At 38.7% G+C, this 16,288-nt stretch overlaps 1 protein-coding gene across 5 annotated transcripts in view; it reads left to right on the top strand.

Annotated features, from left to right (window-relative positions):
• Positions 1-16,288, top strand: part of ush2a (Usher syndrome 2A (autosomal recessive, mild)) — a 190,681-nt gene that overhangs the window by 116,053 nt on the left and 58,340 nt on the right. For all 5 annotated transcript variants that reach the window (XM_078945239.1, XM_023953554.2, XM_078945241.1 and 2 more), the window contains exons 54-62: positions 2,965-3,299; positions 4,294-4,449; positions 5,814-5,977; positions 6,255-6,464; positions 8,634-8,836; positions 8,930-9,042; positions 10,380-10,608; positions 11,898-12,066; positions 12,181-12,402. In XM_078945239.1, the coding sequence (XP_078801365.1) occupies positions 2,965-3,299; positions 4,294-4,449; positions 5,814-5,977; positions 6,255-6,464; positions 8,634-8,836; positions 8,930-9,042; positions 10,380-10,608; positions 11,898-12,066; positions 12,181-12,402 (1,801 nt within the window). The remainder of the gene's footprint in view (positions 1-2,964; positions 3,300-4,293; positions 4,450-5,813; positions 5,978-6,254; positions 6,465-8,633; positions 8,837-8,929; positions 9,043-10,379; positions 10,609-11,897; positions 12,067-12,180; positions 12,403-16,288) is intronic.

Raw genomic sequence — 16,288 nt, 5'->3', positions numbered from 1 at the left:
TCAAGAAGCTTAAGCTCCTCTTCAAAGAACATCATTGCAATTACTCCTATTTGGAACAAAACAAAAAAACTACAAGGCAATGTCAGGCTGATTTCTGTCATTTCCTTCACGTTCTTTCGATTTAATGAGAACGAAAGCCATACAGCTCAAGGTCCCCTTCAGACAAAGGAGGGGCCGTGACCCTGTCTAAGAAAGCTTCCTTCCTGTCGGCCATTTTGAAGGAGGGACCAGATTTGAATTCCACCAGCTGCTAATCTCACACCAAGGCCTATCAATGAAAGCAAGTGCTACAATATTATATGCATGCACACACAAAGAGATGCACACACATTTGCGTTTACTGTCCTGCACTTGTGCTAACTGCAGAAAAATGCTAATGCTTGTCATAATTTCAGAGCCGCCCCTGTCATCTTTGTAGCAGAATAGCTTTAGGGGTTACACATCCAAGAAGGAAAGCGCTCCTTCCCGCTTGTTGCTAATTGGACACACACTCAGGCAGCTTCCTGGTTACTGAGTGACCTTGACAATCCAGAGGAGGGTTTTAAGTATCCCTCCATATTCTGTACATCATCTTTGATTTCCATACTTTAAGACATTAAGGTCATCTTTTACCAGCTCAGTGGCCTACTGGAATAGTGTACGCCCTGGGAGATTGTGGGTTTGAGTCCACGGTTGGGTCATAGCAAAGACTGGAAAAAATAGGATCCAATGTCTCCCTGCTTGACACTCAGCAATAAAGGGTTGGATTGAGGGGTTAAACCAGCAAATGGTTCCTGAGCCCCGATTTGACTGCAGCTCATTTTCCCCTGGGGGATGGGTCAAATGCAGAGAAAAAAATTGCCTCACTTAGTTGTGTGTGGCAATAGTGGGACTTTAACCTAAAGACATTCATATGTATGTGTGTGTGCCCAACAAAATAATCATGATTTTTTTGTTGTTTTTTATTTTAGTAGCTTAATAATAAACAGTAGACAAGAGTATGCTGTGTGCAATTATGAGTTGATAACAAATTGTGTAAAAAATAAAAATTATATTTCAAAAAATAGTTTTAAAGGTCCTGCAAAGCTAAAATTTCCCAAATGTTTTTCTAAAGGCTAAAAAGACAATTACATATCTATGTAACTTCCCGTATTTGGTTTTCTTGGATCAAGAGTAGAAAAAAAACAGACCAGAGTGTGTAAACCTTCAGAGAATTAATGTCCATCAAACATATGGAAATGAGCAAACGTCTGCTGAAAAAGATTAACTTTTTATTCAACACTTGTAAAGGTTATGTCATGTATTCCATTTCTTTGTGATATATTTATTTAAGTTTTTAAATTCAAATTTGCTACATATTTCTCCAAATCTATTATATCCACACAACTGATTCACTACCGACTACGCTCACAGATAACTCCACATGGACGACTGAGGAGACCTTTTTCTACACATTTGTCAAATAAATTTCACATTAAGTGCTCATAATTTTGATGTGGCCTCCAAAAAGCCCTGTGAATATACTGTATTAGGTTTCTGATATAAATTATAATTGTCTGCTATTCAAATGACATATTTTGTGTGCAATTATTGTGTGCAGATTTAGCCACTTTTGTGACACAAATTTGCTCATAACTTTGATATTTACATGAATAACTCCCAACTTACATAAAGAAGAGGCAGTGTGTTTCCAAAAACTGTCTTTGTGATAATAAACATTTTACTTAGCATGTAAATAATCTAATTATTTTATACTTGACAACCTGTTGTCAACTATACTTCCGGAGTTACTTATTAGATGCACTGACACTCATATATCATGTCCTAACTCACTGTGTTTTTCTCACTTCTGACTTGATAATATAGTTTCTTTCCCTCTCTTATTTACGTATACAAAAGTGCAAGTGCACACACACATACACCCAGACTGTTCTGGCCTTAGCCCCAGTGCCCTGTGTTGGAGTCTGCTGTCTTCACCATCACCAGATTACATCAAGCTATTCAATCTGTAAAATGACTTCCACCAGAGAGCACACCCAACACGCACTTTGGGAAATGAGCTGCCTAACTCAAAATGACCCTGCCCTGTTCTGGTTTGTTTGTGTGTGTCCTGTAGTTTGCCTCTCTTTGTGTAGTCCAGGCATTACTCATGTTTATGCATGTGTGTGTTGGTGTCCTATATCACCTCACAGTGTCACTTGTTAAATGAATATGAAGGGTGGATGAGAAATAATTAGCCTCAATGTTCATTCTTAATATTCTAATCAACACTGACCCATTAATCACCAAAGCTTGTGGATATCAGAAAGCTATGTAGTTATTTATTGTAACAATGCTGTTGTGTGTCACTGTATATTTTAAATGTATGCATGTACATTTCATCAACAGACAGATAATTGTAAAGAGAGCAAATATCACTCAGATGTATGAAGGTGTGTTTGACTGCAAATGCTGAACACATGTGTGCCACAGTTTGTGTGTACAGGTTGCCTTACCCTGAAATGCTGACAGACTGAACTGTTTCCAAATCAGATGCAGCGCTCGCTGGCAGCAGGCTTTTGTTTTTGCATGCAGCAATTCCATTACCGGTCGCTTCCATTATTTTACCATGTTTTGTGTGTGTGTGTGTGTGTGGGTGTGTGTGTGTGGGTGTGCTCTATTTTAAATGATGAAAAGAATCTTGTGCTTAAGTCAAAGTCAGGTTATCATTCCCACAAGACAGTTTAACACGCACATGTGTGGATACCCTTGTTACCCTTATGTCCGATAACATTGAGTATTGGATTGTAAAGTACTTGTGATTATGGATGGATGTGTTGTAATAACTTTTGCTCTAAAATCCTTTTCCTCCATTTGAAACTTTTTTATTGTTAAATTTAAAAATGACGAGTCATACAATTGAATAGGTTGAATGATTTTTTTTTAAACTACTTCTGCTAGTATTCTCAATTGATCATATAACTCTCAAAAATAATTTGGTTTCAGATCGCTTGGTCCCCTCCTCTTATACCCAATGGAGAGGTTCATGGGTATGAGATCCGTCTCCCAGAACCCCAGTTCTCCCATGATGCTGCCGATGGAGCTCTTCTCAATGTCACCGTAACAAATCTTGTTCCCTACACAAACTACAGCGTCACAGTGCTAGCGTGCTCTGAGGGTGGAGGTCATGTTGGGGGATGCACAGAAAGTCTCCCAACTCCTGTTACCACTTTCCCCTCAAGGCCCGGAGGCCTTGCACCTCTGTCAATAGTGTCAGTGAGTGAATCTTTCCTGGCCATTTCCTGGCAACCCCCAAGCCGACCAAACGGACCAAATATCAGGTAAGAATAAATTCTATGAAAGAAAAGCTGTATCTCTGTTTCCAACTTCTGTTTCATCGCACATAAATGGCAGATTACTCCATTTAAGGGATATTAATTCAGTCTGTTAAAGTAAAAAAGTCCTATAAATTAGGTTATTATAACTTAAAATGAAAAAATATATATTTCTAACATAACTGTATACAAAAAAAAAAAAAAAAACTTGCCTAAGTAGATTCTTGTCAAGATATGAATTTTATTTTATAAAACTCCAGAAGAATGATCAAAAAAACTTTACATTATAGGAGTCAGCTTTGTTTTTTTCTCTCACTAACAATGAAAACCTACAAACTATAAGCAGCAACTTAAAATGTTCATAAAGCTGTAGAAAAGCACATTTGTTGATGTTCACTTATTGCTATAAAGTCCAAAAAAAGGGAGATGCTGGACAAGTGCATCGAGCTGCTAAGATGGGTGCTGCGTTAATGAGTTTAGTGTTTTTCATTTAGTTTTTCTCAGTTCTCATGTACATTCCAGTCCTTTTTGTTCCTCCCGTCTTACTCTGTCTGCGATTATCCCTAAAATGAATGTCCGCTTTCCTAGCAGCCGATTAAAATGCATAAGCCCGTCTCCCTTTTCTGCACTGCCCAGCTCTGTGTGTTTGTCTAAGTGGGTTGGTTAAAAGGCAGCATTAAGCCCTTCTCTTCTGATTACAGCAAAAATTAGCATTACTGTGGGGAGAGGAAAACACAAACCGTGCAGAAAAACAACAGATGGAGGGGCGTAGGGAGGGAGGGATGGGATACATTGAAAGTAGAAGAATGGAGATGATGAAAAAGCTGCAGAAGAAGAGGAAATGATGGCTAAGAGTCAGTTAAATAATGAATGTGCACACGTGGGTCTCCATTGGTTTGAATGTGTATACGTCTATAGTATTTGTGCTCTTTTGTGGTAATGGATTCTTCAACACCCAGCTGTGCATCTTTACTGTTTTTTGTTTTAATGGCCTTCTAAGATACAACTTGCTCAGACGTAAATCCCGTGAACCCCTGGCTGTAACCTCAGCCCCTGCATCAACAGCCACATCCCCGCCTCCCTCTGAAGATCTCCATCGTTGGCTCCATGTTTACTCCGGGACCAAATTGTTCTACCAAGATAAAGGCCTAAGCAGGTGAGATTATCGAAATGAGCTCTAGAGCAAACGCCGGCGCTGCAGCAAACAGTGTGTGCAGAGCCGATCGGCGAGCTGCTGCTGATGCCGATCTCTTAATACCGCTCAAAGATACATTAAGCAAATATCCCAAAGAATTAAATTGTTTTCCACACACCATCCCCTAATCTCAGTTTGGCACTTGGTGGAAATACTTTTTTTGTTTGTGTCTGCTGAACTGCTTCGGGTTTCATTCTCAACTGGGTATTAAAATAACTAACCAACTTGCTGGCCTTTTGTTGTTTTAAATATTGCTAAGTGATGATTTGGGAATGTTTTTTATATGATTATAGCTGCCACCAAGAAGCCTCAAATATTAGTAATTTGTTCAAAGTAGTCTACCATAATGACTTTATCTAAGGGTGTTTGGCTGCCTCAACTAAGCAGGATGTTCACCCGACATAGATCAAACTAATCTTGACACTTGCCATTATATTTTTTAACAAATGTCCCTCTGCCATTGACAGTGGCACAAAGATAGTCACAGATTCTACAAGTTTATTCCACTTAAATAGATGAGAAATGTAATGTTATAGATAGACTTCAACTATGAGAGACAGAACGTAAAATAATAATTCAGGGAATCCTAATATTCTGTGTATTTATTTGTATAATCGTGCAGAAAATAAGTTAAAATACAAAAAGTTCACTGTACTTTGTACAATGTACAATGTAAAGGTTGGCAATGATGGATGTCAAAGGCTTTCACCTAGTTTGCACACACGCTGCTATTTTGGCCCCTTCCTCCATGCAGATCTTCTTCAGACCTGTGATGTTTTAGACCTGTTGAAGGGCAACGCAGACTTTCAGCTCTCTCTACAAATCCCCTATTTATTTGATGTTCATAAACTAACTAGACTACTCCAAAACTTTGAAATCCTTTTTATGTAGGCACTTCCTCATTGCCCAGATGATATTTCTATTTAAATTATTGTCATACTGCAAGATATTGACATGTTTCATTCTCAATGCTCTCACTGATGGAAGAAGAATTTTGTCCAAATTCTCTTTATACATGAAACCATCCATCCTTTCCTTAATACAGATCAGTTGTCCTGTTCCCTTTGTAGAAAATCAGAATATAATGTTACCACCCTCATGCTTCACTGTTGGTACAGTGTCCTTTAGAATCCTCAGCTGCCAAACATTTTTTGCCCCAATGTACCTGTGATGCTGGTATGTGGTTGTACCTCTTTAATAATACTTTGAAATAGTTGGAAATAATAATGTTTTTTTATTTTACTTTACTGTCTCCAACCAGAGATCAGAGTTTTATGTTAATGTATAGCTTGTTCAAGAAATCACTTATTTTTATCTCTCCACAGATTTACACAATACCAGTACCAGTTAGAGGTTCAAAATGATGTGGGTCAGACTGCTGGAGAGGTTTTTGCGGCATGGACCATGGCAGGGCTTCCACAAAAGTCTCCATCAGTGTCTGTTCATCCTGTCAATCACACAGCCTTACAAGTCAACTGGACACAACCATGTAAGATGGCCTCCTCTCACTAAACACCCTCCTTTTAGCAGGGATTTTCCTTTTTAAAAAGACTACATTTTTTTGACAAACAATACACAAATGCACACACACCTTACCCCTCAGGTGGATTGGATACATAGATGAGCATACAAAGGGCTTTTAAAGAGTCATTTTTGTTTTTACAAAATAAATAAAAAAATTAAAAAATTGTACCGAGCTGGCATTTGGGCTCAATCTTTTTTTTTATTTATCTAATTCCTTAATTGTTTTCTCTTTTGATTCTTAGCTTTGCAAGATCTCCAAGGAGAGGTTGAATGTTTCTTCCTCACTGTAGAGCCTCCGCAGCCAGGTCTGACGCAAACATTTGGACCAGACGTTAAGTCCACTGTGATTAACAACCTTTGGCCCAGTACCAACTACCTGGTCTCATTACAAGTCTTCAATGGAGCACACAATACATCCAAGACTGTAGTTAATGTCACCACAGCAGATGGAAGTAAGTACATATTTCATTTAATCAGAAGTTCTTATTTGTATTTCTTATATTTATTCTCAATATCAAATCCACTTTTAACTTGACTTAAAGATATCCAACTGACAACTTTTTTGCCTTTGGATCCTGAAACTACTCTTCTTGAAGTAAATTTTACTGTTTAAATCTCTCCAATCCAGCACCATTTGGTGTTTTATTTCTCTCGTCTTTCCCCTCTAAGACTGTTGGACGGTCTCCTCCTTTTCTTCCTCGCAGATTCTCAGAGTCTGAACATAATCATATGTCAGGGGTCTCCTTTTTCTCTCTAATCTGAATAGTATAATAAAAAAGTGCATTAAAAACATTAGAAAATCATTTGGTGCTAAAGGCAAAGCATGGCTCGTTTAACTGATAGAGCTCTCTATGTAATTTCATTATTTTACGGCTATACGATTGTGCACACATACACATCAAGGGGGCTCTAATATATTTTAACTAATGCAGCTCAACCCCACCAACCATCCTAACACAGCCAGCAATCTATAGGGCAATGCTAAAATCAGGGTTAATTTGCAAGTAAGTTATGTGTGTGTATCAGGGAAAGAGGTTCAGTGTTCAGCATTGCGTTAACAATGCCATCCTGTGGTAAATGAAATGTAGAGCCAGGTTGGGTTTAGGTAAGTGTGCTGGCAGCAAATGAATTGGGTTAACTTCTCATAGCTGAGTACATTTTCATTTGGAATAATATGTAGTGTCTGTATGATTACCCCTGTCCTATTCTATTCCCACACTGCATTCATGATTATTTCTTTTTTCCAATGATGAATTCTATCATCATAAGTAGACAGCAAAGCTAGAAGTGAAGTATTCTTCGTGTCTTTTACCTAACCAAGCTTACGCTTGTTATGCCCCTTTGTATGTCTGGGGGGACCTAGAGGAGCATAACATAAAAGTGACGTTTTTGCCCTGAATGAAAATGAATGAAAATAACAAAACACCAAAAGATTCCGTAAAAAAAAACATATTTATTTACAAATTAAAAAAATACCCAAACAACAAGAAGTTAAAAGGTTAAGCAAAAAGGCTTTAGGGTGAACCGAGGTCAAAATAAAAAACAAAACCCCACCTAACTGAAATCTGAAATCTTACCTGTGAATGAAAGAAAATGGAAATCAATGACAAAACACTCACTTCCCTAGACTAACATAAACAGGAGAAAAACCTCTGTGAAAGAAAATGGCAGTTCACTTTAACATAACTACAAACAAAAGACAGACATAGAGTGGGCCTGGACACAAAACAACAAAAACTACAAAGTGCAACACAAACTACAAAACAGGTGGAGAAGAGCGCCAAGCTGCAGTGGAGACAGGTTGCAGCCAAGCTGCAGTGGAGGCAGGTTGCAGCCAAGCTGCAGTGGAGGCAGGTTGCAGCCAAGCTGCAGTGGAGGCAGGTTGCAGCCAAGCTGCAGTGGAGGCAGGTTGCAGCCAAGCTGCAGTGGAGGCAGGTTGCAGCCAAGCTCCCCTCTCACAGGCTGGAGGTCCACATGGTGCTTTTATTCTGCTGCCTCCATCAGCTTGGATCCAATGGGAGCCACACCCTTTCAAGCACCACACCTGAAAGTAATCAGAGACAGACAAACACACACAAAGATCCACAAAAACAACGAAGTCCCACTCCGATACAGAAAGAAAATACACAAAAAAGAATAAAAAGAAAAAACTCAACTTTTGCCAGTATCTACCATTGCAGCTCTGCTGCCATTGATGTGACTATGCGTGGGAAACTGGACTGTTATTTTTTAAGCCCTTTAGACCTTAAAGAAGGTAGAGAAAGGGGTAAAAGCAGAAGTAGGGGACCAGATGAAGAGTGGTCAGTCTATGATTGGAAGATCGCAAGTTCGATTCCCATCTTGCCTATCCATGTGTTGAAATGTCCTTGGACAGGGCTTTGAAGCCCACATTGCTCTTGATGATCTGGTTATTGCCTTGCATGGCAGCAGAGCCTCCATCAGTGTGTGAATGTGTGTGTGTGGGACAAAATGTGTCATGGGACTGTGACCGTAAAGCACTTTGGGACTTAATCAATTGTGAAATATATTTACCATTTTATTTAGGTAGATCTCATTTACCATGCTTTGATGAGTGTGTTTAAGATGTTTCATCTAATGTGCAATTCTCGCACAATTCTCAGAGCCAGAAGGGATGCTGGCACCAGAAGTGATTCCTGTAAACAGCAGTACAGCACGCGTTCTTTGGTTCCCTCCTCTTCAACCCAATGGAGCTGTTACTGGTTACAAAATATATCTTAATGACCATTTACATGACAGTGTGGATCCGAACTCTGGCTCATACCTGTTGGGGGACCTATTGCCTTTTACAATCTACAGTATTCAGGTATGCATTTGTAAAAGGAAGAGTAATTCAACAAAAGGGCAACATGCAAGCACATCTTTTCATTTAGTTTTCTGTCATGGTTTATGACTACAGGTGGAAGCGTGCACAAAATATGCTTGTACTAGAAGCAATGTCACAAAAACAACCACTGTAGAAGACCTGCCTGCTGACTGGAGCACTCCACATGTTCAAGTAATCAGTCCCAGGTAATGCCGTAATGTAATGCAAATACTTTTCCTGTTACTTCTAATTTTATACATGAATCTTTAAAAATAATAGTTTTTAATTATTTTTATTTTGTGTGAATAGTTTGAAATCTGTGAATTTTCTGCCTCAAAAGGACAAAGTTTTAACTTTGATAAAAGAAGGAGTTGGCACAAAATTCTTCATGCGGTTTTCTTTGGGTTTTTTTTTTTAGCTCTTCACTTTTAGATCATAACAGCATAAAATTCTAATAAAACATGTTGCCCCATGTGGTGAAAGTTTATTTTATATTCAGAAGGGTAGTTTGTAGAAAATGACAAATCTAGTCAGAAGAAGACAACAAACTGACTCATTCTGAATCTCAAATAATCTGTGTGCATTAATACACATGGATTCTTTAAACATATAGACTTTGTAAAACTAAGGAACAGTTTCAGAATTCAGAAACATTTTTACAATTTAAGAAGAACTACTGCAAACAAGGCTAAGCAAAATTCTATATTGTTTTCAAAAGGTTGTACAAGAAATTTCTTCCACTTGTAATGTTTTTAGACCACAAAAAAATCTTCTAGTCATTGTTCAATGCATGCTTAGAAATATAACATGTTATATGAATGTTTTTTAAAAAAAAAAAAAAAAAAAAAAAAACACAAAAAACAAACATTTTTTTTGGGAGCCAGTTTAGCTCGTGCTGGTTTGCGGCGCCTTCCGTCCGTGAAACCCGGGTTCGACTCCAGGCTGCTCCCTGTTCCCTTCTCTACCTCTGCCGGTCCCAAGCCCGGTTAGAGAAGGTTGCGTCAGGAAGGGCATCCGGCGTAAAACATTGCCAAATTTACCATGCGACTTGTTCGCTGTGGCGACCCCTGATGGGAGAAGCCGAAAGTGGAAGAAGATATGAATGTTTTTTTTGTTGTCGTAGTAAAAATTGCTAAACAAGTGGGTGAAAACATAAAAATTACTACTGTGCTCTGTTAAGTACACAGTTATCTATGTAATTTGTTGGCTAATCGATGCGCTGGTTTTTGGCTTGTTTTTTTCCCTAAGAGCGGTGTACAGTTTGTAACTGTGCAGCTTCACAAACCTTTTCTCCTGCCAAAAATATCACAGATAAAAAGGGGAGGAAAATCAATACTGTGAAGTGTATAAAGAGACACGCACACTGACACTGTAACTCAGCTTTGTCAGGCATTAACTATGCATGAATGCATGTGTGTACTTGAAAGTTTGTGTGTGACTCCAAGTGTGCATTTGTGTGAAAGGAGTGTGAAGGAGACGTGCACCCCCACCTATCACTTTCACTTTGTTTTTTACCTCCCCCACCCCAACCCTCCTTTGCCAGGTCGGTACAACTCCATTGGTCCCATCCAGGCAAACCCAATGGAATCATGCTCGGCTACGAAGTTTTAAGACGGACACTTAGATCATGCACCCAGGGAGGGGCAAGGGTTACACCCTCCTCGGGGAGGGACTTGAACAATGCAGGTGTTTTAAGGTTTAGATGCTCATACCTGCAGTGTCCTTTGAATCACAGTGTGTGTGGGACATCCTGCTTCGATCCAGATAAACAGGTGAACATTTTCATTCTTTGCTTGTATTTGTACTTGTATTTGTTTCGTTTTATGACCCTTGCTTTTTCTGCCTTTTATAATATTTATGATTGCATTTTTTGTTGTTAAATTAACATTTAATTTTTTTACGTTTTGTCCTTACTGTTTTAATATTTTTATTTCCACCCTCATTATCGTAATGTAAATCTCCAGTTGCTACAAGTTGTGAGTCATCCTTACAATCCTCACTGTATTCCAGACTAAGAAGCACACAAACTCCTTCAAAAGAAAAACTTATCATAGCCTTCTGTGGGAACCACAATCCACAAAAATAGCATTACCAGAATAGCTTATCCATTATTCACTTTGACCCTTTTGTCATTGAATCACAGTCAGGTTAGCATTGCGAAAGGCTGTAGTTACCGCACAGCATCTAGCTGCAGGAGTGGTAACAATATTTAAGATCACAAAAAAATTAATCCTCCGTTAGAGGCACACGGCTCTTCTAGAAATATAGAGATCAGACAGGATGGCCATTTTCTCAGGCATAGTAGGCTATTTTGCTGCTTATTATAACAAACAAACCACATTTTACACACCATACCAAACATTTAGTGAGAAAAAGTGTCACAGATCAATTTGTCAGTCAGTCAGGCTTTTAATAGCTGCGTTCAATAATTCTATAACTTGTTTGTGACACACTACACATTGGCAATGTAGCAGGTGTTAGTTTATTCACAATAACTGTAACTCCCAACTTTTATGCAACACATAAAACAAAACAGACAAATACAGCTAAAACAAATGTTACTGTGACTACGCTAACTCCCAACATATTTAGTAATACGTAAAAAAAAGGTCAATATCGCTACATCTGTTAGCGTATTACCAATAACCCCTAACCAAACATTTTGACAAAGCGCTGTGTACCACTCAAAATTGCATCGACATAAGTCAGCAGAACCAAAAAGAATCCAAATATAAGGTGCTCCGAATTATAAGGCGCACTTTTTTGAGAGAGAAAAAAAGCTTTTAAAGCACCTTGTAGTGCAGAAAATATGGTATATTTAGTCAGTCTCACGGCACCAGTTTAGTGCATTTAGCAATAAATTCTACCCCAGAATTTGGATGGAAAAGAAAGTTGAATTAAGATGCTTTATATTAAAATATTTAAATGAATAAAGACAAGAGTTTCTGCTTCATGATTGGCTCACTAGAGTGTCTGTTGGAAGGTTTAAATGTGGCACCTTATTTACCTGCATTTTTTTACATACTGTACTTTCTTCCATGCACGTGACTGTGTCACACAGGTTTGCTGCACTGGACAGTTACACATGAAGAAGCTGCATCATTATTGTTGTGACGGCAGTTATATGAGTTGGAATAATTTTTCCATCCCGGTGTGCTGCAATGGCAAACTGATCCCATCTCTCCCAGGGCACCAGTGCTGTGAAGGATATTATGTTCTTGTTAAAACCAGTGAGTTTCACTTTGTTTGTGTGCATTAACATCGGGTTTATTGTGTTTCATTGTCTGGGATCAAAACGTTCCACGTTGTTCAAGCGTTTCCTTCATCTGTCCTTGTCTTTGTAGATGAATACTGCTGTCCTGACCACTTGCAGGGCCGAGTCTCCGTGGGGCTGGGTGACAGATGCTGTGGGGGGGTTCCTTACTCCATGACAGGCGGCCAGCTCTGCTGCAGTGGGAGCCTTCATGATGGCTATGGGGTTCAATGCTGTGGAGGCCGGCTTGTAGATGATACCCTGGTGTGCTGTGGAAATGCTGAGAGTGGGGAAGTGTACAAAGACATTCCAGGTGAGTGTCGGAACATATTTAGAAAAAAAAAAGATCTATAACAAGTTTCCTTTTACTTTTTCTTATTGTTGACAATAATTCATAGAAAATCCACTTACTGTATATTTCCAAGGTTACTTAAACACTTCAGAAAAGTTTTTGGCTTTTAAACCTATTTGGCATATTCAATTTATTTTAAAAAGTTGATAGATGGTCTAGTTAGAGCGAAGAGCAATAATGGATGTAGAAAACGACAGGAGAAAGTAGGGAAAGGAAGACGGTTGAGAGTAAGACACATGGTGTAGGATCGTGGGGTCGTTTCCCTGTCCTCGTCTCCCGCAGCGTCCCAAAGCACCCGGATACCATGGCACAGATGGGACTGTGCACGTCTATGTGTGCGTGTCGGTGTACGTGTGTGTCATTAGATATCTTTGTCATGGCAGATGATGATGAAACACACTCAGGATGGCACTGTTGAGGGCACTGCCAAGCACACAGCAGGAGAAATACACCCTCATTCTCTCACACATACACACCTTCAGACATGTAGAAGTACTGCAGGCACCCCCCTCCCCAGTCTCACACACACACAAAGAGTCAACAGGGTGCCCTGGGCAGGGTTTGCTTAGTGTTGAATGCCAGAGACAGACACGTGGACTCAATTCATCACACATAAACAATGGCCCCATATGGGCAGGTCTATAGTTGTCTATTAAACTATCAACAAAGGCATGCACACAAAATCTCTACCCACTAAAAATATGTGCATCCTCAAGATACTTTTTTTTTTTCCATTTTTTTTTTTTTTTTTTTTAGGGCTGCACAATATAAAGAAAAATTTCGATATTAGTGGTTAATATTGCGATGATGATATAACTTGCGGTATATGAACATATAGGAAAACAACCAAAAACATAATTAAATTTCACAGCAAAAGTTTAAAAATTGCATTCCAAATGACCCACATCTACATAGGAGACGAACATCTATCATGATAGAACTCCATCCGATTGCTCTATGATGTAAAGGGGTCCATTCGATTGGTCAAATACAAAAAGGGATTTTTTGGTTTGGTGAAATACTTCAAGCATCCATAAGATTTTTTTAGCATATTTAAGGTAACCATTTATTGCAATTTTTGCCGTCTTTTGCGAAATGCATATTGCACAGCTTGATATTGCGATAACGATAAATTTGCGATATATTGTGCAGGCCTAATTTATTTATTTATTTATTTCATTTCATTTTATTTTTTTTTTTTTACAACTTTCCATGTTAACAAGTTGTGTTTTTTTTTATTGTTAAACTATTTCTATCCTCTTAGCTTATTTGTTTTATAATTCCTTTCTTTATTTAAAATATATCTTCTTTTATCAACCCTAGCTGAGCATGTAATAAGGCCATTATGTCAAGGCCCCCCATATGCTCCGCACCTTTGGATCACCTTCATCTCTCACTTTTTCAAATTTGCACACTCTTTTTAGGTATTTTATGCATGTATTTTCTATTTGTCTACCCCGCCATCCCCTCCGGAGCTTTGCCTAGCCTCCTTCTCCATACGTTCCTCCTTACCCCCCTCCTTCCTCCTATTATACGCCCCCATTCATTCATCAGTCAGTAGCATTAGCTTCCCCATTGAGAACATATGGTGTGATGGATTGTAGTGCTAGCGGTGGTAGAAAGGCTAAGGGCCATTCGCTGCGTGCCTTCGACTGTTGGGGAACCCTGAGGCCGGCTATGTAACCTCAACTCACATGTCTGTTTTAGGCCAGTTCGGCCCAACAATACAGCTACACCTCTTTAAGAGTGGGGGTACTTACTGCAACCTTGCAACCACTCACTTTTTTCTCCTCCAACATGTCCAGGGATTTGAACTTTTGTCCAGTGGACAAAAAAAAGGACTCTAAAAAGAGATTTAAAATAATGAATTAAGAAGGGAAAAAGTTGTGAGTTAATATTTAGAAATAAGTTACTCTTTCAAGAAAACACTGATTAAGAGCAAAAGAGCAAAACTTAACAAACAAGCTCTATTTAAAAAAAACAGTGAAATATTTAATAAAATACAAGTACAACACTAATCAAATAAATAAAAAGCTCTGAAAAAGCTGCCAACTAAAAGGTTGAAAGTGAGCAGGAGAGCATAAAACAACAAAGAACAGTGAAGAGCTAGATGGAGCAGATTAAAGGAGGAGTGAAGGGTATCCCATTGTGTCCAGCTGATAGACTAGGTTAGGCTGATGTGATTACGGTGTCCCTGAAGTGCGATCTATCACACATTACCATCCACACTGTCAACAACCATACACACACACTGCAGGGGAACAGCAATGCCAGGAGACAGCTGTCTGGCAACAGATACACATTCCAGCTTGTGTGCACACACATAAACACACGAGAATTGATTCATAAGCTTCAATCATATTTAGTTATATATGCTTAAGCAAAAGTGCCAATGAAGAAAAACAAGAAACAGTTTGCTGATCTTTCAGAAGCTCAATATTAAGTTTAGCTTATTATGTGAATGGAAATGTGATGTCGCTGAACACAGGAACCACAGGATAAAAATATATTTTGGTAAACTAATGTATGTATTAGATTTGATTAATAAAAAAATAGTTTCTGCAGATTATATTATACATATTTATAGTGTCATTTTAAAAAGAAGAGATAAAAGACTGTTTAGCCTAAAATACACGAGTCTCTTTGAAACTCTTTGTTTTATGGACACCATAAACTCCCATTTTTTTTTCTTTTGTCTTCTAATTTTTGTTTATACTTTTAACGTCATTCAGCTGATAGGTGTCATTCAGACTAACCTCAAAAGTATCAATGAACAGCCTGAGTGTCACTGGCTGCTGACAGCGATGCTGCTCTTGTTGAGAAATGTATTTTAAATAAAGCCAAAGTTGTTTTCTGTCTTTGTGCTGTCTAGCCATGTTTAGCTTTTTGGCATAACATTGAAAATGGCTGCAACCATTTACTTTGTGCCTCCAGATTTTTAACACGTTTTTTTGTTTAAAGGACATTTCAATATTGGTAATTAAGGTGCATTGCCTGCTTGAATATATGTAATTTTGCGAATGAGCTTCCTGCAATTTAAAAGCAACTTTTAACCTCAATATTTGCTATTTTTATTTTACATTTTACTTTGTGTGTGAGATTTTCAGTCAAGATAGAGGTTAAATGATATTTAAAAATCAAAAAAGCAGGTGTGGCATGTGGCCTTTTTGTGCCTCCAGTGTCTCTGTTGGCTCTCTATTTACTTTACTAATATTTTATGCTTTACACTTTTTCTTTATAGGATCCCATTTCTTTTAACTCTTCCCTCTGCCCTCCAACCCCACCAACACCATTTCTCACGGCAGGTGCTAGCGTAATGCTCTCCTGCCTCACTTTTTCTGAAAGTGAGGGTATCTTGAAAACATGTGCATTTCTTTAACTCCTTCTCTTGCTCCCTCCCTCTGTCCCAGCCCAGCAGGCCCCATCCAAACGTTCAAGGACAAATCTGAATATCCCTTTTCACCGTTTAAGTGTTAAAAGCCTGGCGGTGCCGGGGTGTTATCTTAACGCGCCTTGCCGTGCCATCATCAGAGTGCGTGATGAAAATGGCTGTGATGATGCTAAAAGAAAAAAGGAGGGGGGGGGGGGGGGGGAGTAATAATCAAATATGTTTTTCAAGGGCACATTGACCATTTGCTGGAGGGAAATTATCCCAGTAGTTAAGCTAGCTCAGTCCAAGCCTGGTGTAGTTGTGAAAGTGGAGTTTGTGTGTAAGAGGGAGTGCAAATGTACAGATAACTTAAAGTCAGTTTATCCATCCTTCGACATTTTGTTCTTTTTTTTCTATCCACTGCTCACATTTTTTGTGAGGATCTATACAGCTTAACATCCTTGGCATTTTCTGTTC

The sequence above is a fragment of the Oryzias latipes genome, chromosome 3 (assembly GCF_053564925.1).
Source record: "Oryzias latipes strain Hd-rR chromosome 3, Olatipes_Hd-rR_3.1".
In the NCBI taxonomy this organism is placed as follows: Eukaryota; Metazoa; Chordata; class Actinopteri; order Beloniformes; family Adrianichthyidae; genus Oryzias; species Oryzias latipes.
Note: the sequence above shows the minus strand (reverse complement) of the source record. Positions and strands in the feature narration are given on the sequence as shown.